We start from the raw sequence: 27,673 nt of genomic DNA on the forward strand, positions 1-27,673 counted from the left end.
ACATCAAATGCATCTGTCACACATAAATAAATTATCCAAAACCTGTCAGAATATGGGCAAACTGGGTTTTAATCCCTCCGCTATTTAATGTTCAGCAGGGCACACAGCTCAGAGTCCCGTCAGGGCTGCCCAAGACCCACCACTTTGGGGAATTTCTTTGCTGCAGGACTGGGGGCTCAGCGGTGGTGGGTTCGATGGGGAGGGCTTGGGGAGGATCCGGGATGGGGTACGGCACCGGTGCCCCCGGGCTGGCTGGAGGCGTCCTGGCTGGATGGGACGAGGGCCCCATTTCACATTAATCCAGCTCTGTTTGGAGCCGTCTGCTATTTCAGGTCATCATTTCACTCCTCCTGACTCCCACTGCTGTGGGGGCATTAGCATGGGGACAAAAGCCACTCAAGCACCTATTCTAAACCCATTCAAACTCAAACCCACTAAAAATCACACCTAAAATGATACTGTCGCAATCAGCTAAATTTTATTCAGGAATGCTGGAGCTGAAAACCAGAATTTTCATCTTGTGCTTGTGCATTGTTGTCATGGGTGGCGGGAGCAGACAGTCAAGCCTTAAAAATGCTCCAGAAGCACAAAAGTATTTGAATGCAAATGCCAAACAAATCACACTTACTGAATCCTGACCACGAGGGTTTCTCTACGCACACAGCAGCTTCTGTTAAAGTCATAAGTTTCCACTAATTATTTAAACTAGTGTGAAAAGAGGGCATAGTTATTTCTGCCTAAAACACATGTTTTATTCAGCTCCACTTACATGGGTGGGAGGGAACAGGCTTTGAGGACAGAAGCTGAGAAGTTGCTTTTTTCACGGCAATGCTAGCTATCAAATCTGGGAGATCATTTGAGAAAAATCAACTTTTGAAAGGAAATAGCGGGGCCCCATACAGGTAGGGATTGCGAAAGTGGTGATATTTCAAGCAGAGGAAAAAGTGTACGGGCAGACTCTGTCCCTGAGAGCAGTGAAGCACTGAGCCTGGATGGACCAAGGGACACTGAAATGCTGACATGAGGAGAGCAGAGATGGGAAAAGACACCACAGAAAATTAAAATACATGCAGGCACAAAAAGGCAATCAGAGCCTGGTTAGCAGACTGTGGGCACGGTCAATGCGGGAGGTAAACATGTCCACCACAGCAGTAAGCTGCTGAAAAGTGAGCAAGATGAGGGCCAGATATAAAGGGCAGAGATAGACTGGACTAGCAAAGGCTGTGGAAGAGGCTGGGCAGAAGGAAATTACAGGGTTTTTCACGAGGCAGAGCAAGGATCCCAGCTGGCTGCAAGGTTTGGGGGTGACATGGAAGACAGTAGCACTGGCTAGAGGAGGAGGAGGAGGAAGAAAAGAGCATTGAAGGAATAAAAAAAAAAGAGAGGTGTACCACCTGGGGCCATCTCGTCAAGGGAGTTGTACTTTGAAACCACAGATCTTCAAATAAGAAAGAAATAAAGGCCTGTTCTCATAGTCTTAATTGGGGGGAAATTTTAAGTTGTCCTCTGTGCAAAAGAGGAGGCGTATTTCCAAGGGCACGGCGAGGCACTGCAGCACATGGCGGCTCTCCCTTTCTGTACTGGGCATCAACACCGTCTTCCCCTGCAGACACAGGGGGTTTGGTAGGATCGTTTCTGGTTTTAGCATTACAGGAAGACAGAAAAACTGGTTTCTCTCCTGCTTGTTAACTGCACGTTTAGGTGCTCACGCATGTAGGTATTCCAAATAGGTAGGTGCCGAGTTAACACTAAACAAGGAAAATTACTTTGTCCAATGTTCACATGCAAATTTTGACTCACGCAGAGGTTATCACTAGATGACTGCTTAAAATTCAGCTTTAGAGAACACTTTCTGTAAATGCAGTAATGCTGAAGCTTTCCCATACCCAAACTTCCATTTTCCCACCCCAGAGAGATTTACGTTTTTGCATAAAAGCAAAATTATTGCTGTGGTTTTGAAATACCCACTGCTGTAAGCAACAGAAATAGTGTGACCGCAAATCTCTTAGAAAACATGAATATTCAGACCTAATCTTGAATAAAATACATATATAGTCATATTTACACTTTCAGAAAGCCCATTTACCATTAGAGGCCATTTCAAGAAGACAGGAAGGCACTGAAAGTTGCTCTTGGAAATCCTGAGCAGCTACGAACCGGGCCTCCAACACAGCATGTGAGAACTCAGAGTGAACCGAAGCCCGTTTCATGCACGTTGCCAATACACTTCATCAAGTTAAGACTGAGAACAACACTTGGGAAACCCACTATACACAAGAGCCCCTTTACACCGTAGGCTTCACCTGATGAAACGTTATGCCTTTTGCGGGATCTTTTACATCTTTCCACACTTAATGCTAGGACTGCACTTTAAAGGAAGAGCTACTTAACATTGGTTTTTTTTTTTCTCCTCCAAATTCATGTTTATTGTATGCACCAAAGTTAACATGATCACATAAAATTGGGCTGGATTATGACAACGGGTGTCTTCACTCCTGCATGTGCCACCTACCGTTCAGCCAGGAAACATGAGGGCTGTCACATCAATAAAATGCCATATTAATGCTCTCTGGGGTGGAAATACCCTATTAGCCAATTATTTTTTCTATTCTTTACTTCCAAATATGATATGTGTAGTTTTGTACCATTCGGATGAACTGAACACATCCCAGTCTGCAGGCTCCAGCAAGCAGGAGTTGGGCGTTTTGTTTTCCTTTTAAAGTTTAGCGATGTCTTTATTAGACCAAATGCCCAGATTTCAATGGTACCATTAAATCATGTGGTGGTTTAAATGCCAAACCTCAGTGCTACATCCTCTGAAGTGCATGTGTTCATTTGGGTTAATAAGCGTTTTGCCGTACACTAACTCCTGTCTTCATTTGCGTCTGTTTAATGATGACCGTCTCCTCCTGCCCACATGTATGCTCCCCTCTCCACTGCTTGTTGAGCCATCAAGACACACCTTTGTTTCATTTAGTATGCAATTTTCACCTCTGACCCAAGAAACTAGTCTTAGGCTTCCTGAACTTTATTGCCTGTTAATAGACTGCTGGCTCTCTTTTCAGCAGTCATAGAAATGGTGGAGAGACATTTAATTGAAAAGAGGGACAAAGCTAGAGCCTGAAAGGCAGAGGTTTAAAAAAAAAAAAATCCAGAAATAATATGTTTGAGGAGCTTTGGATAGTCTTTACAAGTTGGTGCCTCTTTACACAAATAAGAAAGACATCATTGATTTAATTATCTTCCCAGGGAACAATGGTATAATACTCTGAATGGTGCTAAATGATTGATCTGGTAATTCATCATCTGCTAACAACTATCTATGCATTTTGTTTCTCTCCAGTCCTCAGACCGATGACATTAGCAGCAATGTCACGGCGCAGTCCTGGGCTTTCATAAAACACCCACAGATGCTCTTTCCTGCCAGTATTTAGGGACACATGGTTATAATTTTGTCTCTATTTCTTTGTCATAGATTACTTTTAACTACATCTGTTCAATTAAAATAAAAAAAAAGAAAGACACAGCTAGAGTCCATCAGCTTTATATCAAAAGTAGCCTTTTAATGAAATAGGGAGATTTAATTTTGTAAGTGTTCTGACGAGTGAGAGATACTTTTCTGTTTTTTCAGAAGTTCTCTGTTTGGCGAATAGTTAGAAAAGGACATTATTACAGCATAAGGATATTATTGTACACAGAAAGGCATTATTAAAAGTGATTTATTGTTCTGTGTTAGGAAACTTATAGGAAAAATCTGATAATATATTAAACTTGTTTATTATGGACTTCATATAATTTTTGAATAATGCAGCTTTTTCTTTTGACAAGAGCAATAAACTCTGCTGGTATAGACATACGTTGATTATCCCAAGTCAACTGTGTTGCTTAAAGAAACATGCCCAAACAATCAGCTTTTGACAGCTGCATCTCTTGTTATTTACAATAGCCATCACAGTAATAACTCACCATTTCTATATTAATAAGGCAGTGAAATTTATTATGATGGTATTGAAAAGTTATTAAGTACTGCATCCCAAGTGACAAAGTACCACAGCACTGTCACTATCCAAAAGCAGTTGCCCATCCATCACAAAGCTTTCCAGATGGTCCTGCATCTTTATCGCTCCCAGGTTGGTGACATCACCTGTTCACCCACTCAAAATTGATGATGAAAGCAAACAGATCTATCTTACTTACATTTACCAAATCAATTTAATTTTACAGGCCGTGGCTCAGTGACATATTGACTGTTTTCCTTAATGGCATCTACTGTACTTAATGCAAAGAACTCATCTTTGAATCCTGGCTTGCATAATGTGGCATTTCATAATAAATTTTTTATAACATATTTATTTAATGGGAAGAATTATGATTGTTTGTCAGTTCTATTAGATGCAATTATTATTCTCTTCAGTTCTGTCTTTTCTATTTTTCTTTCTGATGTTGTCTTTCTTAACGGCTAAATTCAATTTACAGCTTTTGTCTTTTAAAGGGACATCTGGCATACCTTACAACAATTTTTCTTCATATTTTGATAATCTCATAAACCTACTCCAATGACAGCTTTTCTCTGTTTATTCACTGCTATAACCTGCTTGGACAAAGTGCTACTGACTCAAATAAAATCTACCCAGGTCATGTTTGAGTGAAAAATAACCATCATCTTTTGCATAGAAGTACAAATTCCTGAAACATCCCCCCCAGTTCTGCTCTGAAGAAGGTTTTTAAAAAAAAAAAAAAAGACCACACACCAAAAAACACACCCAAAACCAAAAACCAAACTTCCTTCTCCCCCTCCTGCTTCTAAGTCCACTTGACCCTCATGGTTTCACTCTCCTTCCCTCAGGAGTTAATGCTCCTCCTGATTAAATTAAAACCTCAGTGGCTTTGTGGGGAATGCACACACAGACCTACACAGAGCTTTCTGTGGCTTTAGACCGTGCCATGAAATGGGTGATTTCCTGCCCCCAAGGTCAAGGACATGGTGGAGCATCCACCGTGGGTGGAGAAACCATCAATTCTACACAAGCCCTTTCAGGTTTAATTGAGACACAGGCACTGCCTTGCCTTTTCTTTGTGAGATTTCACAAACCCAGCACACCAGCACCTGCTCAGCCCCTGCACTGGCCAAAAACCTCTTCCTGATGCTGTTGCCACATTGGCTTTGGGTTGGCTCAGTGACTTATCAGCGCCGTGAGCAGCAGCCCCAGTGCCAGCTCAGGACAGGGGCAAGCAGCACCTCCCTTCTGGCAGCCTCTACATCCGCCTTGTGCAATATGGTTTTGAATATTTTCTGGGAATAGCTCCATTGTAAAGCCAAAGAGGGATCTTTGCAGATCTCGTTCCTGCTCCCCCTTCCAGTGAGCAGCAGCTCTGCCTAAGCAGGGAAAGGTTGTGGTCTTTGTCCAAAAAAACAGGGTATCACATCCTACTGACCTCATGATGTGAGACTGCTTAATCACGTTAACCAAAGAGTTAGGAGAATTGAAGAATGGAAGTAAGGAACAATAGAGAAAGACAACAGTGGACTACTCTTTGCATGGTCTGTGTCCTAACACTCTTCCATCCACATGAAACAACCCAAAGGACCAACAGCTCCCTTTTATTGTCAAATATATTTAATTCAAACTGAACAACAAGTCCACCTGCTCATATCTTGCTATTTGAGGACCTGACTGTAGTTCATTTGTAATTATAAACTGTCTGTCCTCCAAGCAGGGAGAAAGCTGGCATTAACCGCCAGGTAGCTGGTTGGGGTATACAACTGGCATCGCCTCCTAGAGCGACACTTTGCTCATGAAACACCTGCCCACCTTGCTACGGGACTCTTATTGCTGTGGCAGCATCTAACAGTCACAGCCTCACAAGACACGGATGCAAACAACAGAATTCAGACTGGTAGCATTAGCAGCACCGTCAATAACGTCTGCCTTGTACACAACCTTCGAGGGGCTGCCTTAAGCACCCTCGTGCATACTTACCCCAGGCAAGATATATGGTATGAACTCCATACTATGTAGCACTGAACACTCCGTCCCTAACAGAGAGCTTAACACAGCAGCTAAGCACGTGCTTAACTCAAGCACCTGGGTAATCCTGTTGATGATAAGCCCGTGCCTAAGTGCTTTACTGGATCTCAGCCAGAGTGCCCTATGCCTTGCAAAGCTGAGCTCCGAATGGGATAGAACATCACCTATGTATTGAAGAAAAGGTAAGGATGTCAGCCCCACCTGCAGCTGCCAGAAGCTGATGGTCTGTTGACCTGAGGGAGAATACGCTACCTGCAAAACCGGGTTGGTCTTGTATCAATCAAAAAGCACCCACTCCCCCCTCCACTATTAAAAAAATTAATCCTTTTACATTTCAGAAAACATAACCTGCATTCCTATTCCTGATTTTGCTTCAATAGTAATTTTGCAAAGGTTCCTGGCACCCTTATACTGCTGAAATCCACACGCAAGGAGAGAACGTAGGCAAGGAATCTCCCCACTTTCCAACCACCTGGTCCAGCGTGGAGTTGCTTGTATGCTAATGCTTTTAAAGACAATGAAAGAAAAGGTCACAATTTGGTCTGTAAGTCAGTGCAGTGCAAAAAGTGTCAGACGACAGCAGAAAATCAAGGGGTTTTTATTTAACACTAGGATAAACTCCATATCCCGAAGAAAAATATTCAGAGGTGATGAAGTCTTTGTTCTTTTCATTTTTCCTTTTTGCAAAAGACAACCTATTGCTCTCTCCCAGTGTGATTTCCCTGATTACAAGGGAAATATTTCCCTCAGCACCAACATTAAGAAGAGCTTAACGTGAGTTTTAAGATGCGTGAATCCTGTGCTCAAATATGTTATTGTTTTGTTCTGGTTTTATAATTAAAGAGATGCTGCTTTTAACGTTCTGGGAAGGGTTTTCCAAAGGCAGACCCAGAAATGGGGGATAATATCAATACATGGAGCAGAATCAGCCAGTAAGTCCTGCTTGTTACAGTGGAAGTTTTCAGATGCTAAGAGCAAGAACATGATGGTTTAGGCACTACAAGCTGCATTTGGGACCATATACATTAGATTCCAGCTCTAAAAGCCTATACCTTTACATTTTGCAACTTATTATTTAATTTTCATAAAGGCAGATAGTACACCTAGAACGCAATCTCAGATAAACCTAAATTAAAAATAAAGCCAAAAAAAGCCAAAGAGTACAGAATTGAAGTTTAAAATTGCAACTATTCCAGTCTCTATAATAATCAATGGGAGGCCTTCACTCCAAAACAACTTTTAAGAAGATATCCAGCTTTCCCCAAAAGATGCACACCAAAAATATAAGAGGAGAGGTAAACAAATAAACAAACAGCCTCCTATTTTCCATTTAGGGGTAATAGCATCAACTCAAGCATGCTCTACCAAATCTGAAATGGTTTTTCAGCCTCACTGTCATGACAGGAAAATATACTCTGCTCTATAAACAGATTATATGCTGCTTTATAAAGCTCTATAATAATTTTCTACTTCTGTGACAAGTCTGATTTATTAGAGTTTATTGCTCCTGGTTTTACCTTCCTAGTAAAGAAATAGAAGTTCAGGATAAAAAAAAAAAAGCTGTGATGAAATTGCACCTATGAATGAGACTTTGAGCTTGCTATAGCAGTAAGAGAGCTGCATTTGAATATTTGATGTACTCCGGAAGAAGCGGGTCGAAGATAGGTGCTTTGGTGACCTATTCAAAGGCTTTCTTTGAAATACTGTCCCAGTTGTTTTTCATAGCAGGGCATGAACCATGATGAAATCACTAAATTTGTGTTCCCTTGCTTTTGTTTAAAAAAAAATTACTGCCATCCCTTAAAAGCTTGTTTTCTTTGTTGATTAAGCAGCAGTCAATTTTCCCTTTTCAAACAACCACTGAGCAACAGCCTCCCGACCCCTTGGATATTCGGGCTGCCGGCAAATACTAAAACCTCAGTGACAAACTGCAAAAAAGCTCGACCTTTCCCCTTGTCCGGTGACCCCCTGTTCGATTTGTACTTTAGCTAACCAATACCTGATTAGATAATGCTCGGCTCTAGACCCGCAAAATGAGATAAAATTCAAATTTATGGCTTTTCATTTAAAGTGGGCTACAGCACTCTAATCATGACCCAAGCACAACTATATCACAACAAATTCTCTTTGTCCCAGAGTGTGTTTTATGGCTGAAGTATATAAATGGACACAATAGACATTGTTTTGTTGTACTCGCTCTGACAAAACTCTGCATCGATGCCATAGGGAGTCTTGCGATAGGGGAATGTAGGAACAGATCCCATGAAATTCCTCGGCCTTCTGCAGCAAGTTTTTCCTGCATCATCAACTGCCTGGCTCCAAAAGCTAACAGCAGCATTTACTCCAGCTTACACTCCTCTCCCCACCACTACAGGCTAAATCCTAGTATCAACTCAGATGCACATCAGTCACAGAAACTGGAAGTCAGAAGTACCCCACAGCTGGAAACACCCAAAACTATGACAACCTTTTGCAAGGGAATTTAGCGTAGTCTGTTATAAAAATGTCCTTTCCAAAAACATCGTTAGAGTCCATATTTGTGTGTAGCTACAAAGCCTTCCCTGCAATGTGCATGTAGGGTTTTGGGTTGAAATTTTCTAGTTTAAGACTCTAGGTTACCTAGCAATCCTAAACAATTGCAAAACAGGATCAAATCTTTCATAGCAAAATCAGTAACATACACAGCGTTAGCAAACAGCTAAGGAAGATGCTCAGCTTTCCTTCCAGAAATATTTTAATACGTTTATGCTAATTATTTTCTTGAACAGATATTCTTCCTTCATCATCTTTGAAAGTCAAACACCATCCTCTGTTCAGTGTTTCAACTTAAACTCAGAAAAATGCAGATAAAATTGAAGGATTGGTTTTTCCAATTACTTGGTAATCCTCACTGTAGCTGCAGGGGAGTCTATTCAAGAGAGTTAAATAAGCACACAGACATTAGCAATGCTGCAACCCCACTATGTACTTCTCTGAGCAATGCACACGTGAGGTGAAGAAACAAGTAAGCCAGGACACAGCAAAATGCTTTCTTTGGCCTGTGGGACCAGCGAGCAGTTGAGCTGGTTGAGGGATCCTGCCTTTTGAAGCCACCAGATACAGCTGACCTCTATACAGCCACGAACTGTTCTAGGAATTACATATAATCAAACATAAAGGAATATCTTGACAGCAGCTACATCAGTGCAATTCACTCAGCATGCAAGTATCATTATGGGAAAAAATATTTTAAAACCCCTCGTACTACAAAGTCATTTATATCCCCAGTCAGTACCATACAGAAACTTTGGCTCCAGCCTTCCTTCATTTAAAATACAATAATCAAGGTGAAATTTCATATCAGCAACAGCAGACTGAATTCCCCATTTATTAGCTTACTTATTGGTACCTGGCAGGAAAACCACCCTGCTTCACAAAAATGTCCATTCAGGCAGAAACACTGACACCAGAAAAGCTCTTCCCGAGGCCTAAACCTCAGTAAGATATACCTTTCCCTCACCAGCCCACTCTTCATTTGACACTACCTGAGCCCGCACACCAGTAACGGCTTCTTTCTCCCTTTTTTTTAATCCCAAGGCATAGGTCCAAGGTAGTGGTCGTTTCCAGAGCAGTGTGATGACGACCATCTGGTCTGGCATGGGCACTGGTAAGGTCTTCTCCAGCACTACCAGGTCCCCCCACATCTGTCCTTTAGCCTTAACCTTCACTACGTGCCATTTTACTCATTATGTAAACTGGCAACCAGCATTTCTTTGTCTCCCTTCGCCCACTTGTTGAAAATATATTCTGTTTCAAGCTCCCATGAGCACTGCAGAGTACTTCTAGATGAGTGGCCAAATTGCAGAGGGACTCAATTGCTGATTTTGTGTGATTTTGCTCCAACACTTTTCAATAGCTTCTCCCCAGCTGTCCCAAATACACGACAAAAGGCATGAATTTTGCAACTTGAAAAGAGATTCAGTCTGCCAGCTGGGCTTCCAGCACTATCAAGATACGCATTTCTTGCATGGATTTCATAGGTCCCAAAATCCTAAATATTTTAATTAGGAAAACTAATCTCTAATATTGCAGTATATTATCAACATCTAACGGTGTGAAAATCAAGATGGGTTCCCCTCAATGTAAGTGGGGCTATCCTGCACTATACCACCTGAGGAATACCTTTAAAAATACCCTAATTTTAGTATATGTTAAACATGCAAGTACAGCCACGTCTCAGCAGTTTTGCTCCAATTTGTTATCAATATCTAGGCTTAATTGTGGTGTGGTTAAAAGTCATATTTTATGGCTTCCTGGTGCCTTTTCCAAATAATAAAGATTTCTCACCAGCAATTATATTGCATCAGGCTCTATTAACTTGATAGAGTGCTGCCAAGTCTATAATTTCTTCTGACACTATTCTGTCACATTGTCACAGGTCTCACCAGAGCTTAAACAACTGGGTGGAAAGTTTGGAATGAACTCACTGAGTATTTATGGACGGTTAAAAGCAAATCAAACCTTTATTTTCCACCATATCTGCAAGGCTCTGCTCCACAGCGAAACTCCATTTTTCCTGGGAAAATGAAACTCCCAGCTCTCCAGAGGTCAGTCGTGCCCCTGGAGAGCTGCACAAACCTTGCACTTCTCCCCTTATCAGAAACCGAGGGAAACGTACAGATGGAAAGCCAAGATTGCGCTCTGTTTCTACAGCACATTGTTAAACCTATGAATAAAACCATGCGAGAGCATTTGTTACACCATAACACAACTGGCAACGTGCACTACTTGAGGTCTAAAGCCCTGATCCGACCGTGGACCTGCAACTCAGCCGGCTCCACAGCGATATCACAGCGAGGAAAACACGTTGCCCCCAAAGGCAGGGAAAGCAACAGGCAACTGCTGTACACACCAAAGGAGGCCTTGAGCTCCTTCAAGAAAAGCAACATTTCTCAGAGCATCTGCAGAAGTAACATGAGCCACATCATCCCCATGTGTGCTAGGTTTGACACCAGCATCCAAACATACTTTCACCAAATGAATGGCAAAATTCCCATTAAGTTAAATGGAACCAGGATCAAACCTTCAACTTTCAAAGCCCCTGAGTAGCACAAGGTTCCACAATAGCAATTTTAGCCACACTATGCTAGATTTTAGGGCTATTCTAACCATTGTCGACAGAAAGTGGCAATGCACAACCCTGAAAGCAGCACCCAGCTGCTTTTCAAACGATAGAGCAGTGTTGTTTGCAAACCCCTCACCCACAGACATACCACAGGACTGCACAAGAACAGACTAAAAATGGTACAGAAGCGTTCCAACAGCACAACTTCTTCCTCTCCTTCCCCAAAAGACGTTTCACCTGCCAATATCCACCCAGACAGATTTCGTGCACGAAGGGCAACAATAATTCCTGCCTTTTTTCTTTTTCAATTAACACTTGTTTCCATCCAGAAAACGCTGAAAGGCCACAAAGCAGTCTTCGTACACTAAAATATCCCCTAGCTGCCGCAGGATAGGACTCAAATTCTAGAAATATTTCTGTGTTTATAGACACGCAAGAGAGTTCAACAGACCAAAAGAATGTAAAGTGTCTTACCTCCCAGCCGTAACCGGGATCTTTAAGGTGAGGCCGCTGCTCTCCTACAAAAGGGCCAAACTTTTCCCCTGCTTCAATCTTCCTTTTGGTCCATATCCCTAATCCTGCTCCAGGAATGTTGGATTCTCGGAGCTCAAACTCTGAAGGAATGGGAATGTCATCGGGAATGTATATCGGAGCCTTGTAAGGAGAGCTCTCCTTTGGCGTGAAAGCTTCGCTGGAGGTTGCTGGAGAGGACAGCTCTTGAATGTTGGTGGACGTTGGACACTGGATGTTTGCAGCCTCTCCATCAGCTTCTGGTGCTTCCTCCAAAGGAAGTTCAGGAAAGCTTTCATACAAACATTCGTCACCTGGAAAATAAAGCCAAACGGTAGGGTTTGAAATATCCTGACAGATTTTGCATACGCAACCCTTTCAGCCTGCACATGAAATGGAGAGGACAGTGATAGGCGGGTGGCACCTTCATCAATCATTAGTCACACAGCAGACCCTCACCCTGGAAGGAGCTGAGCCTTTTCCCTACTGTAGGCCTGGCAGTACATAGTGTTTTTCTCAATATTCCTGACATCAAAAGTGGTTTACATCATTGAACACAAGCAAGGGAATTACATACAGATGTATATGCAGGCACACCCTATTACCCGGATATAGCGCTTCACATTGCATACCCTTTGAAATTACAATTGAAAGCCAGCATTACATGTTACAACTGAAATTTAAGTGAAGTGAAAAGCAGGAAAGCTTTACTGGTCTTTCAGAGAGACAGACTAAACCTAAAGTAGCCAAAATTAAGTTTGATGGCCTCCAATTAATCTTTGGAGGAAAGGATCCAGCCTACCACACAACTCTTGGCAAAAACTTCAGCTGATGTAAATCAGTGTCTCACCATTGATCTCCAAGAAACACAATGGTCTAAAATAAGTTCAGGATCCAAACAGCACCTTATAGAGAACATGAACCTTCTCCTCTTACATTTGCAAAGAAAACTGGGGCAGATCCAAAACACTTTAAAAAAAAAAAAAGCCTTTATCTCTGAGGCTTAGCCAGCAAACAAAAACGAAAAAAAGAAAAGAGAAAAAAGAACAACACTATTTTTGACAGCTCAAAATGTAAAGCTGATTGTAAATTCCTTTTCATCAAAAAACTCTGACTTCAGCAAGGACTCTAGCTGGACCAGCAATACAGTACTCAACTCAATAACACATGCAAAAAGAGCAAAAAGACAAACTAACCAAAAAAAGCCTTAGTTATTTACATTCATTTAACTTTATTAATGTTGCCATACATTCCTACACACCAGAACTCATTCTGCTTAATTCTAACCTAAACAGGAGGCGAGAATACTATTTGCCAAGGAATAAAGCTGAGAGATCTGGTATTTAAGATCTGAGCATGAGGATATTTGCATAATATGGTTGGCCCAGAAATTAAAGTGTTACGCTGGGCTTGGCATTCAGAATGACTCCGTCTCAGTGAAGAAACAGGAAACTTTAAAATGTTCTTTCAATTTCTTGCTCATTTAAGAAACTATCCATGGTAGATTAGCACCGTATGCCTTTTCCACTGGAAACTGGTCATAGCCCATTATCTCTCACATCTTTGTTACATATTATCTCACAGTTTTATATCTGTACTTTCATGCTTCTGGTATTGCCTAAGACAAACACTGGGACATAACAAATCATTTGAATAGATTACTCCCATCACATGACTGGCAAACTGGATTCTTCATCTGTGAGCAATTTATTCACAGCCATGAACTGCTTTGCTTTCTTTTATGTGGCACTGGCTATGACCCCATACATGTCACAAGAAAGTTCAGTTACCCATTCCCTCAGCCTCTGATTTGGCAGATTCTCCCTGCACTTTTACAACTGAACCCAATATTGATTAGTTTGTCACTTTCCTAATACCTGGCGCTCTGAGAAGTAGAAAATCTTGACTGACTCTACCATTTAGCCAAGAAGGACACACAGAGGGATTTTTCCATAGCTTGTGCTTCAGAAATCCTGCCTGTCATGGCTTAACAGTGCCAAGTTTGGCAAAGATGTTCAAGGGCTCATGAAAGCACCGGTGCAGAGAGCTTGCTCTATGCCTAGCACCTATGAGACCATGCCTGTACTTTCCTACCCAGGCCTGACCCACTACAACACTCAGCCTGGAGTCCAAGGAAGAGGGGAAAAAAAGGACACGAAGAGGTTAGGGACACAGCACCTGGATATCACAGTTCATTACACCCTGCACCGAAATGACCACATTAGCAGTCATCTCCATTATGCCATGGTGTCACTGCTGCCCCAGCATGGTGGGATGGATGAGAGAGGTTGGTCCAGGCCTCCTGAGCATCCCTGAAACTCTGATGTACTCCCTGCCTTCACGGGCCAGAGCAATGCTGCGTCCACCTAGGGCAGGCTCGCTCCCACTCAGATGTCTTCCCCCGCTGTTTAGATTGCAGTCCTGCCTAAAAGACTTCAGCTGTTTTTGAAACAGGGACAAAAAAACCCCAGCCCATGTAAACACATGGCATGCAGGAAGAGAAATCGCACAGACAAGTGATCTAGATGATGACAAGCACATGGCTTACTGGAAGGGGGGCTTTAAAAACTTCAGGCATCAAAATCCTACTGATTTTCCATGCAGCTAGGTGTCCGACACTCACACTCTTTACAAAGCCCATTTCATGTGCTCACTGCTGTTGTGCCCATCCCACCAAGCAGTGCCACTTCAAACCAAGGCTCTCCCTGTGCCCCATCCCCTCCACTGAACAACAAAGCAGCTCAGCCCAATCATTTAAGTCACAGCAAGCAGCGACCCATTCTGTGCCTTTCCCCAAAGGACCACCTTCCTCAGCCCACAAGCCAGCACAAGCTGAGCCTTAAACAATTAGCAAGCATGGCTTTGCAGATGTTTTTTCTCCCACAGGGACAGTCCAGTTTAATTTCTCTCTCACAGACTCAAAGGCCTCAGTTATACTTATCTCAGTCATTCTGGCTACACTCGGTTTTAGCCATATAGGGTCAAACCTGCAGCTGATAAATTGGCCTCTGGAAGCCTGGCAGGGAGACAAATCCATTTGCTGGGTCTATTGTGCCTCCTTTGATTTCCAGCAGCCACACCCAATGTCATCATTAAACACGGGCTTTCAGTTTGAAAGCTCTGGAAAATATAATATGCCTATATGCCCCAAAGCCCTAACAGTGCGGGTAAAACAGATTACCGAAATATTATTCTGCCTGAAATAGCAACATATTCTAACAAAAATATATTTTAAAATCTCAACTAAGAAGTTGAATTACAACTGACCAAGAGATGGCAAGACCATTAAGACATATTTGTGAAATTAATGATAGAAGAAGCTATATTAAAATCAATGTCCATGAACCAGGACCTGGTCTTCATTTTGAGACTGTGTGGGACTATTTTCCTTTAAAATTTACACCCACATGGATCAGAGGGACTTCCAGCAAAACCATGGGACATTGACTAATGGAAAAAAATCTTTGTGAGGTTAGAATTAGACCCAGGGACTGTGCTGGTAAGCATTGCTTTCCCAGTGAACTGCAAATCATTCACACAGATAGCACCGTAGATTTGAAATTTAAGATGGCTTCTTAAAGTCCAGTAATTATCCCCACTAGAAGTGGGATGAAATATAATCAAGGCCCTAGATAAGGAAACAGATGAGATTAGGTAATGTGGAAGCTTAGATATTAGCCTCCATAAAATTCTTCACCGCTATTTTGTAATAAAAACATGAGCAAGCTTCAAAGGAAACCCAGGAGGAAAGGTTAATTGCTACTAAAAGACCAGGGTGGACACCTGCCTTTGCACTTTTGACACAACCTTGCACACCAGCAGGAAAAAGGCCACATGGCTGCGTGCTGGGGATGTGCCTGATGAGGACCGGAGAGCGACGTGCCAAAGCTACTGCTGTAACTCCAGGTCCTGGGGTCATTTCGAGACCAAGAGGGCTCCTGTGCATGGCTGGGAGGAGGAGAGGACTTCCTTCCATTCGGATGTTTCTTAGCAGTTCAGCGCACTGTTCCTCTGAAAGAGCAATTAGGTAGGAGGCAGAGGTTGCTGAACGCAACCCAACCACTTTCCACTGCTTGCAATTGCTAGTGAGGCACAGGAATGCTGTTTTCAAAAGCACACTGGGCTGCGTGCTCAGTGAAGCCGTGCCTTTCCGCAGCTGATGTGAGACGCCATTGTGCCACATTTCAAGTGGACACGCTAGCCTGTTACACGCATCAGCGTTTCAGGGTGGTCTGCAACTCAAAATTCACACAAAGTCCTCCAAGGATCAAGTCTGCATTCAGATCTCCAGACCCAAATCCACCCGTAACAAACAAACATATCCATACAGACTATCCATTCTTGCCTTCTTCAGGTAATCTGTGCTTGAGGATATACATTCCCAAAGCAACTTTTGACTGATAAACTCTCCAGCACGTAAATCCAGTTCTCTGTACTTGGAGTCAGGCACGTGGCCGCCAGTAACTTTATCATAAGCTGGGTGGCTGACTACTCCAGATGAAGGAGGTAGGCTGGAAGCAAAAGCATCTAGAGAGCCTACTTCAGGAGTGTTTCTAATACCATCATCTTCCAAGCAGCATAAAGAGCCGAGATAAACATGGATGTGGCTATCTGCAATGAGAAGATACACACAGGTTCATGCTTGCCACTTCTCAAAGGTGAAAAAGATGACCCCAAGCCCCAAAGGCTAGGCATCAGAAGGACCTGGCTCTGTTCAATGTCAGGAGCTTTAACTCTGCTAGCACAGACCATGCCTGATACAAACCTTTGGCGAGGATGCATTAATGAAGGCTTTGGGGGAACATATTAGGATTGGGTGAATTAGTCCCTTCTCCTGCATAAGGCAAGGGTGGACCTGAATGTACCACAAAGCCCTGGATCGGATCCTTTAAAGAGGCTGGAAAGCATTTATAGTTGTTTGACCTAGCATTTCTATTCAGCGCTGAGGAAATCAGTGAGGAGTATTTGCAGGGCTATCTGGAAAGGAGGCAGGCATTTCCTGTTGCATACAAATGAGACACCTTTATCTGAATTTCTGTTTGAACAAGTAGTAAAAGAAAAAACTGTTACGGGCAGAGACTGATTGGTTACAAAACACATCCACATTGGTCTAGAACACAGGACGTTAGGAAAAGCAGAAAATTGAGAAGGAAACCCATTAGCTTCAAAAGGAGCAAATAGCCAGCAATGAACTACATGGGAGCCACCTGACAGCCCCACACCACGTAGGCATGGCTCAGAGGGGGCCACTTTTACATCCCCTAGAGGAGAAGCAGAGAGGGATCCTTAGCTTCAGAAACATGCAGAGGTTGGGTTACTATCTCCAGACACAGAAGGGCCTCTAGCCAAGAGCTACATTACTCTACTTGAACATTTTATCAGTTAACGTACCTGAAACTGGTTTGTACCACTCCCTATTCACAGAACTGTTCTGTGGAGCTGGACCTGATGACGATTATTTATTATTATTTGTACTGTAACACAGTCTGGGGGCCCCAGACAGGACTCCATTGTGAAAAGCATCACACAAACCTAATCAAATGAGATTAGATTCTAAACAGAAGAGAACTAGTCATTCCCAGTGAGATTAAAACCATAAAACTAACAGGGGAGAGAAAAACGTTTACAAATAGAAAGTTTGGTTGTACAACAAGAGACACTACAAGCAAGGGTAGAGATAGACCCAGCACTTGAAGCAGTTTTGAATCATTACTTCAGTTAACACGGAAAAACAGTTTCACAAACATTAGCCTTCAAACACATGAGTGTTTTGCATATTTTTATTACCTGACCTGAACACAAGCATGAGAAAACCAAATCTGTCCTGAAAACACTAAGAAGGTCCAACCCTGAAAACCATGCCCATGGACCATGCAACAAGAGCAAGTGGGACCAAAGCACCCATGCAGTGTCCCCAAAGGCCAGATTCTGATTTCTCTTACACAGCTTAAATCCAGAGTGATTACTTTAAACCTCCACCAAGGAATAAATGAGATCAGCGTCTGTCCTGAAATTCGCTGAAGTCGCTCAAATTTCTTTAGGCTGACACTAATGTAAAAAGCGAGAGGGAAATGTGGTGCCCAGATTTCAGCTTTCCTTTCGTGTTCCTGCAGATTGCAGAGGGCATTCACACAGCACGCTCGGCAAATCTTCCCTGCACCGAGCAAACCCTTCTGCAGCGCTGGCAGAAGAGGGAGTTGTAGGAAAAGCTGCACAGACAAAGGCAGGCAAAAAAGGTAGCCTGAGCACAGCACGCTTTGGGGCTGAAGTACAGAAATCACCAACTTTTCACGGTGCTGCACCGCAGGCTGCAGTGTCTATGTGAAGAGGAAAGGGAGCTCAATGCGGATCAACGCTGGAGCCCCCCCGTGCAAAGGGCTCAGGGCTGCCAGTAGCCTCGTTGCAAGACGCACATCAGTAACAGCAGTGCGGGTATTTCACAAAACAAATTAAAAACCCTCCTTGCATGGGAAGCAGCTTTTGCTTCTTAAATTATTGTGTCTGAAGAAAAAAATAACTCTGAAACAAGAGGCTCAGGCTGGGAGCAGAAGTGAGCTCCTGAGGGTAGGATGAGCACCAAGCGCTTGGGAGAAACCTGTCCGCAGGCAAGTGAGAAGCGAAGTTATGCACGCTCAAAAGCATCAGGACTTTGAGACAGGGTAGTTTCAGCATTGCCAAGCGTTGGTACTAGACCAGCAAAGTCATAGTAACTGCACGGGGACCTGCCCAGCGGCTCTGGCAATTCTCACTATCAGCCCCTACAATAACTAGTAGCGTTTGGTGCTCTGTCTAGTGTCATTCATGTCTAATTGAGTAACACAGTCAAAAGCATCTGACACGGACCAGATGCTGGCTTTTAATTAGAGTCCAGCACTGAGAGACTATGGGTCAAATTCTGCTTTCATTTACACGGGAGCCACTCTCCTTGATGTCAGGGGAAGTCGCACCTGCGTAACTGAAAAGCAAAATTTGGCTGCTTGTGTTTCTGCACACTTTCCATATAAATTATTGCATTACATGCAGCAACAAAGAATTATAAATGTTGTCTGGCACACACTGAATTTATTTACAAGTTAAGTCTAATTTTATTTATAGTTCCAGTACAATCATCTCTGGTAGAAATATTTATGTTATCTGTACTTCTGGTCTGTTAGAGTCTGCTGCAATCATAAACACCGCTGAAAAATTATTCGCAGTTAGCAGGGTTTAAACTACCCATTATATCACTAGCTAGTGCCAATAAACTTTGGTGCTGGTTGATAAAGTTTCCTCAATGGAATAAATATATATTTGACTTTCAAAATCTTTTCTGGGTTACACAGAGTGGGGGATAAGAGAAGAGGGAAATGCCAGCTGGAGGGTTTGATATACTGTGGGCCAGATCTGCAGCTAGCGAGGAGCCTGGAGAGACCCACGCCTGCTGGGAGGCAGCCCAAAGCACGCTGAAACACTAACAGCCTAAATTTGTATCTTAGTAAAATATTTCAACCAAGTGGAGCAACGCATACTCACTACCGTCCTTCGTGACCCTCTATGTGGAGTAGACCCAAGGGAAAAAATAATCTGCTTTGAAATTTTGAGCCCTGAGTACTGGTCACTGCTAAGGGAGGAAAATGGATTAGAGGAACCAGCTTTTGTTCATTGTTTGATTGCCATAATGGTAAACATGACACATATTCTCACACTGACACAGCACGAGAAGCCAACATGCTTAGGAAAAAACTAAGGACAGGAAGGTTAAACGTGAGTTAGTGAGATCAGCTACTTATATAAAAAAAATACTAACTGGGAACAAAATTTAACTAAAACTGTATCAGCTGGGGTAAGGCAGAAAGCTTAATGCACTTTAACAGTCCCTGACACAGTGAAAAACTATTGCTGCAAAAGGACAAATTTTTTAAATCAAAACAATGATTTAAACCTACAGTATTGTAATCAACGCAAAGGAGACTTTATCTCAGTGTAATAAATCAGCATAACTGAACTTCTTTTTACTCATTAGTAGACCTTTACAGTTTTAAACTGAGATGTGTCACAAAGTAGCACTGGAAATCACATGCCTCTCTCTAACAGAAAGCAGTAATAAAAGATGACTATTCTACCAAATTATAATGAAGACAGATAACAGAGTGAATTATAAAACAAAGGTTATAGATAGAGACTGAGCCTCGTAGAGGTAATGACTTTTAATTGGATTGAGTTTATCATATTTTCAGAGGTACAGCGCAAACAGAAGAAAGGATTAGAATTATTTCCACATTTCATTATTTGGCATAATGAGAAAACAGAGGGAGGTCCACATCCCTGATGTGTTTGGTAAGCCACAGGAGATGTTGAACATGTCAGTGTCTGGTAGAGTATGGTCCCGAGACACAAACGCATTGGCTCCCTTATAATGCGGCAAAGTGTAATCACTTGAAGGGGAAAAAAAAAAGCCAGGTCATGAAGTTTTGTTTCAAAAGCCTGTTACAAATAAAAAGGAATTTAACCCCTTCCTGCCAGCAGCCGCTTCAGCACTAGCCTACAAACACCCATACATCTGCTTTGGGAAGATGAGCAATTCTCACTCTAAGCACCAAAATGTTAAAAAAAACAAACACCAAAAACCAAACAACCCCACACCCGATGAAAGTTCAGCCACCCTATCCTCTCCCTTATGCCTGTACAGTCACACCAGCATTGCAAAAAGGCCCTGGGGAACCAGGAACCAGCGGTGAGGGGGCCTGCCCTGCCTAAATCCCAAAGGGATAGCCTGCCTGCAACTCTGCTTGGGAAGAGAACAGGACACGGACCAGTGGGGAGAAGGCAGCTGGGGATGAAAGGGCGGGAGCTGAGGGATTATCATAGAAGGCCCGGTGGACACGCAGGGTACCAGCGATGTACCTGTTCACATGCTATACCTAAGTATTTCAGGGAAGGCTGGAGTTTTGACGAGTTGCCTCTGGAAAACTGAGCTGCTGCGGAGCAGAGACAGAGGGTTTTGTACCATCAGCCAGACAGCTTTTTAATTATGCAATTACAGTGAGAGAGTCTTAATTATAGCTGAGTGACACTGATACACTGCAGCTCAGTCCTTGAAACACTAACAGAAATACTCATAACAAATACACTAATCAGGAAAAGTATCAAATAATCAATCCTATAATGCTGTCTACTTCAAAAACTCAAGGTCTGGCAAGACTGGTTTCCACCATTTGTTTCTGAGGAGATAAAAGGCCACAATTTCTCCTGTGAGTGACTTCTCAGCAGCATGTGCTGTAGTTATATCTCTGCAAGGTCACCCAGTAATAAGCAGGGCATACTTAGCTGATTAGAAAAATCATGAATCTTAAGAGCAACTATGCTTCACGTTACACGTGCGGGTGTATTTTGCATCATTCTGTAGGGCATCATGATACATTTATATCCAACTTGTTTGGGTGAGTAAAGTCTTTGCATTTCTAGAAAAATAGAAAACCACCAAACCCTTTGGGACAGTTTTATTGCATCGTATGCAGGAACACTTTCATTCCCACGTGACAGCATTGTTTTGGGTGGGGTTATTCCAAGACACAGATGGCAACTTGTTCCCATTTGTTTACATGAAACCTAGGTCCTCAGCTGGCACATATAGCTTTGACAAGTTCTCCTTGTTGGTATCTCACTCAACACAAAACACACTGTTTTAGAGTGCAAGAATCTTTCCAGCTTCACTTTTTCCAGAAGAAAACAAAGCATTCTGAACCGATTTATCTACATTATCTCCACTGATTCCACTTTCTCTTTGCTTCGGACACTGCCCGTTCCTCTAAACGCTTCCACAGTTTGCTCTGACAAACTAAATTCTACATGTCCCAGCTGTACGTTTTAAATAAGCACTTATTAGTTTTTAATATCAGGAAAATGTTTATGATCAATAAAACCCATGTGTTTCCTGGTACATTTCAGAAGGCAGGTCTGTCCCAGCAAACTGGAATTTATGGAGTATCTTAAAGTCAGTAGGACTTTTGCCAATGACTTCAATGAAATCATAGTTTCAGTGGTCATGCAGATAAGGTTTGTCCATGAATCCAACAACATTCATTGCGCGGATCCAAGCACAACCAGGAAAAAGCTACCAGCTGCCCTAAGGCAAGCCCCGAGTCCGTGGCAGTATGACTTTAAACAAGGATAGAGGCAAAAGAAAACTGCACCTGTTAAATACACTTACAATTCTCCGTTGCCTTTCTCAGATAGTTTATTTTTTCTAGAAAACATGGCATACGTGAGTGCGTGATGAGCTACTAGGATTTGTAGCAATTATTTTCCTTGACCTTTGTATAAGAGGATGGGGGAAACGCTAGGCTTTTTGCAACCACATCACCCATAGAGACATATGTACTCGTTCAGCCTGTTTGAAGAACGCTGCACTGCCTCACTCCCAGTGACCACAGCTCCTTCCCCATGTCCTGTCTGCATCCTCTGTTACAGAAGGGTGTTTGAAAAACAGAGGTTAGCCTTTCCCCTGAAAACACTTTCTTTTCACTCCGCTCTCCCCCATTTCTTTCTTTTTCCTCTTCCCTCAGAGCAGCTTCATTTTCTTTTCCATGTTGTTACCAAAAAACCATGGAAAAGGAAAACATTCAGAGAGTTAAAAAAATAAAATCCAAACCCCAAATATTACAGCTTTGAGAGTTCTGCTGAGCAATCAGGAGACTTGTTTTAAAAGGAAAAGTGTTTGCAGAAATTAGGCAAATCCAGGATGTTGTCACCTCTTTCCTATAAAATTGTTCCTCATGCCATTTAGAAACTTCTCTGAGAGCATTTGCCTGGCCATATTTTTACCTAGCACGTCTCTGAAGGGTAAGCTCTCTGTGGGTTGACTGCTTTGAGGTTTTCAACACTATCTAAGAGTTTTCCACTCTTGCTTCTCTCCCCTGCTGGTGGTCCACAGCCGGCGCCGGGGCGGTGCCTGCTCCCTCTTTAACAGGTATTTGCAACCTCAGCCAAAAAAACACCCTTCCTTACACCCTCCACTTGGACACAGAGCAACCCCTCACCCTGTTCACCCCTTTTTCTTTGGAGGAAAATGAGCAAAATTGGTTACATCCATCTGCAGCTCTCGGGGACCCAGAGCCCGACTACCAATGAGGTTCTCATCTCATGTATTTGGAGACCTCCATGCAAGCCAAAACTTCATGGCCAGAGATATTGGACACACAGAAACTACTGGGAAGGTTTTGACCAGCAAAGACTAGAGTTTTTCAAGACAGGCTGGGGAAAAAAAATGAAAGATCGAGAAGATATTTCAGAACATGCAGGACTAAAAGGAAAGACCTCCTGGGCTCTCACCTCCCTGATCTACCAAGCCATAGAGCCTCTGCTTATACTGGAAATGAGTAGCTCTGACACTGCACACAGTTGCTTTTGCAAAAATATCCAGTAACAAATTCTCCCGTTCCCTCCTGGGTTTCCCGTTTCTTCCACGGGATCATGTGTCATTTGCCTCAGATGAGCCCCACAGCAAATAGCTCATCTCTCCCTGGTGCTTTGAAGATGCAAAGCAGGACAGTATGGAAATGCTAAGTGTTCTCCTAGCACCAGTAGCCTGTTGTAAGGCGGGAGGGGTGACAGTCCTTATTCTGATCACATCCCCCCTCCAAAATCAACAGTGACACCAGTGTGAAACCAGAACGAGACCCCTGCTGTGAAACAGTTAACATCAGTTAGATCTATTTTGACTTAAAAAAAAGAAAGAAAGGAAGAAAAAGAGTAGGACTACAGTTTATTTTACATGGCCTCCTGGTCAAAGCCTCAAACATTTTGTAGATATTTATTGATATATATTAACTGTAAAGAAAGTTAACTGCTAATGTAATTTATTCCACCCTTTGTTCCATACACCTTGTATCGCTTTCTATGATGCTGTTGATCTTGGAGAAGCAGAGGGGTCCTGGTGAGCTGCTAACAGAGAGCAATAAATCAGCACTCTGAAAGCTTCTGGTTCATCCCAATAACTTGGAAGCAAATTTGAAAAATAACCTTTTTTTTTTCTCCCCCTTCTTTTTCAAACTGGCAATCTTCACGAGTTCTATTGTTTTCATGCGCAGGCTGATATATGACAGCTTAAATAAATACATAGCACTTAATGGAGCAAATTCAGCCTCGGTGTAATTGGATGCCACGCCATTAGAGACCTTGGCCCAGGCAGCACTCTCCGTCCCAAAGGATCACAGAGGACCCTACAAGCTCAAACTAACATGCGGTTGTTATATACTTCAATTCTACTTATTATGTCACTACGGACTAATCTTATGTTATAAAGAGTACTTAACTATATATCTATTTATGTTTACAGACATGGATTTAAGTACTGTTTATAATGACTAGAACATATATATACAAAATGTATATATAATATATATATACACACACAGACACACATCCTAAATCATGGAAGTGATGGAGTTCTTGAGCAAAAAATGGCTGGAGGGGTATTTTTTATTTTTATGTGACGCGGCTTTTCCTGACATTGTTCTAAGAATGACTTGATTTCTTTTTTTCCAAAATAAAGCCAGAAATGCTCAGAAGTTTTCAAGCTAGGACGGTTACACTTCAAAGCCATAAGCGGTCACAAAAGTCCTCCTTTGTCAGACACACTTCACTGTAGCATCGGTGTCTGTACCGGGAGAGCGGAGCAAGGCAGGAGCAGCGTGGGCTGCACTTGCTCAAGCAGCAGCGATGCAATCGCTGCTCACGGAAGAGGTTTTTCTGAGTGAGGAAGTGGAAGCAACAAATTGCATTTTAAACTTTCCCTGGTAAGCTCATTAGAAGCTGAAGTCAAATAAAAGCAACTCTTCCTAGAGTACTTTTCGAAGCAGACATCAAACCAGTGTGCAGTTGACCTCCTCTGCACTCCCATGAACCTTAATTCAGCAAGTTGGGTAAGGCCATGCATAACTCCAAGCGCATCAGAGGGAAGAGAGAGATACAAGTGTTACCGTGAGGACGCGTTGAAAGAGCACTCAGCGCACAGCCGTGCCTCCGGCTCACCCGTGGGCAGACTGCAGCCACGTGGGCGCGCACAACTGACCTACAGTCACAAACTAAATTGGTGGCAAGTTCAGAAAATAAGCAAGTTGTCTGGACTTGGCATCCCTTATGGCTTCCCCACAAAGCCACAGCCCGGCTGCTCTGCAGAGCGTTGGTTCGTGGTTTGTGTACAGACCACAGCCCACAGGGGTAAAGCTGGAAAACAGCAACGCGAGCATTCAGGGAGCTCTAAAGCAAAGACTAAAATCTGGTGAGCCTTGCACAAAAGCCCACATCGGGCACAGGAAAAAGCTGCATTTTAGTGAGGGCGCTGGACTGAGGCTATGGAAAGGTCAGCTGGAGGAAGGGGGAGGGTTAGGGACGAGCCTGGCTATCGGATTCTCTCCCAGGTACCATGCTCAGAGCTGGCTGTGCCCCTCCTCACACCACACCATCCCGCTTTCCCCCTGGAACCATCACCACTCCTCTCCAAGATCAATAGGAGCACCAGGAACTCAAATGTACCAGCCTCAAGGGAGCACAATCAATAGCAAAACCAAAAAAAGCAAAACCAAAAGCTTGAGCTATACTTCCTAAAATGCAAAAAAACCTGAACCAAGTGCTGTGGTCCAAAAGGAGATTTGGTCTATTAGAAAGTGCCTTCAAAAAGCATGTCTCCAGAGCAGAGACCACCGGAGATGCTGCCCAGTTCCCAGACTGGTCTGGCAGACTCCCACCATGCAGGAGAGCCTGCTTCCATTCCCTGCTGTTCACCAGGGACTTTGTCTCAGGGTTAACCTTGTGTTCTGTCACCAGAGGCCAAACCCCCAGCACTCATACACCCACAGGGAATTTTGCAGGAGAAAAAAAAAAATAAAAAGAGCTCAACATCAGTTTTGTCCAGGTATTTCAGTTGAACGGGATAGACCAAATAAATACCATTTGTTGTTTAAAGTGCAAATCCCAGCAACTTCTTTGAACAGGAGCATTTGGCAGTTGACACATCTACGGATGTTTTAAATCATAAGGGCATCCACTCCGTTTTGGTTTTAATGTGTTTGTGTGTGAAGTTCTTTGTCATTCCAGCCCACCTGTCTCAGAGCAGAGAAATCGAAAACAGGAGTAACTCTCGAATTTCACCTCAATTTAATCCATCACAGAAAGTGGACTGGTTTTGCAGTGTATAAAAAAAAACCCACCAGGACATTTAAACAAAGTGACACAGATCATCAGCAGATCAACTGAAAATGACAGCTCAATCAAACAAATGTATGTTGAGAATTTCCACAGGGCAGCTCTAGCTGCAGCCAAACCAAATTTGTTTAGTATACATAAGTTAGCTGCTTAGAAACATTCAGTATGCTGCTGGCCAGATGATGACTTTCCCAGATAAACATCTATTTAACCAAATATCCCCCCGTCCATGAAACTGCTAGCAGAGTTTTGATGTATTCTCCTAGCGTCTTAAAAATATTACTTTGCTCCCGTGGCAGGCTGGTACCGACCCACCCATGTGGCACCTCAGTAAAAATAACTAAACACTCCTTTTAAAAAAAAAATTTATAACCACCAAAAGGTAGGCAAAACTCCATAACCCTGAGGGAGTGCTTCTGGCTGCCAATAGATTCAAAGTGGCATTAAGGTGAAGTACGAATTACGAACTTGGGAAGCGCCGGAGAAAACTGTGCATCCTGTGCCATATATCAAACATACAGAGAGGAAGGGATTTGTCTGATTCTTCTTTTAAAGAAAGGTATTCCTACTGAAATCAGTGACAAATCTCCTATTGATTCCAGAAGTGCCACATAAAGCTTTTGCTGAGGAAATATACTGATAAGAGCTCCCCTCTGTGATTCCTCCCTGCTTTAAAGCAGCTTTTCTGCAGTGTTATTTATTAACAGTAGAAGTGGAAAAGAGAGTTTTGAAGATTAGGAAGTCACTTGGCAAATTTAGTTTAGAGGTCATTAAAATATACATGAAGGTTTAGCCAAAATCAGATGCCTGAGTAAAAGAGGCCTCATTTCAGACAAGGGCAGCACTCCCTGCCCTCAGCAAAATCAAGGGGACTCCACTGGGCTTGAGCCAGACTAGAAGGACGTGGTCCACATCCACTAAGATCAGTGGCCCAAAGCCCTCCCGGTGTGAAAAAGCCAGATTTTATTTAGGGTGACTGTTTTAGGGCCCTGTAGCACACTTCCCATTCACCCAGCATATGTACACACATCTCTGCATGTACATCCATGTGATTAAGGGGTGAACATGCAACTATATAACTCTAAGGTGAATAAGGGACCGGGAATGGCTGGCTAATATAAAGACTTGGAATATAAATTACAATTTTGGTGAAAGCCTATTTTTTAATTCTTTTTTAAGTTTTGATTTGTTAAAATAAATAGATTCAAAAAATAAAAACTACTAGGGAATACGTATCCGCTCTTCAAAGTTCTGTCAAACAAAAGAGTGCCTATAAAGCACATTTTCTGATGGACATCTGCTTACTATTTTATATCCACAAAGAGAATATTTACAAAAAAACCCCAAGTGCAACAAATTAGGAGGCCTGTGATGCTGGTGCATCCCAAGAAGCGATGTTTACCCAACAATCAAAGCGATGTGTGATGGTGATGGAGAGAATAGAAGCTTACAGATTTGTCATAACTTATTTCCTGGGGTACAAAAAATGCACCAAAAGGTGAGTTGTTAGTGGTCTGACAGCCCTAAATAGTACCCAACCTGAAGGCTACGTGAGAAAGCTACATTGCACCAGCAGTAAGAGATAAACATATTTTTCTAGTCTCTCATTGCAGAAAAGGAGGCCAAGCTGCCCACATGTAAACACAGAAACCCCAGTGTCCTGTTTTCATCACCAGTGACAGAGACCCAAGGACCCCATGAAGATGATGAGCACTAAAATGCAGGAGTCTCATGGGGGCGGTGGAGGGAGGAGAAAATCCACACCACCAAAATACCGAACACAACACACCACAAAAAACACCCATGCTGTTGAATGCCATGGGATTTCCTTAAAAAGTCTCTGTCT

General features: G+C 42.8%; 1 protein-coding gene across 6 annotated transcripts in view; it reads right to left on the reverse strand.

The window, feature by feature from the left end:
- Positions 1–27,673, reverse strand: part of MECOM (MDS1 and EVI1 complex locus) — a 347,700-nt gene that overhangs the window by 182,160 nt on the left and 137,867 nt on the right. For all 6 annotated transcript variants that reach the window (XM_064457948.1, XM_064457946.1, XM_064457947.1 and 3 more), the window contains exon 2: positions 11,608–11,957. In XM_064457948.1, coding sequence (XP_064314018.1) covers positions 11,608–11,957 — 350 coding nt within the window. The remainder of the gene's footprint in view (positions 1–11,607; positions 11,958–27,673) is intronic.

The sequence above is a fragment of the Phalacrocorax carbo genome, chromosome 7, assembly GCF_963921805.1.
Source record: "Phalacrocorax carbo chromosome 7, bPhaCar2.1, whole genome shotgun sequence".
NCBI lineage: Eukaryota > Metazoa > Chordata > Aves > Suliformes > Phalacrocoracidae > Phalacrocorax > Phalacrocorax carbo.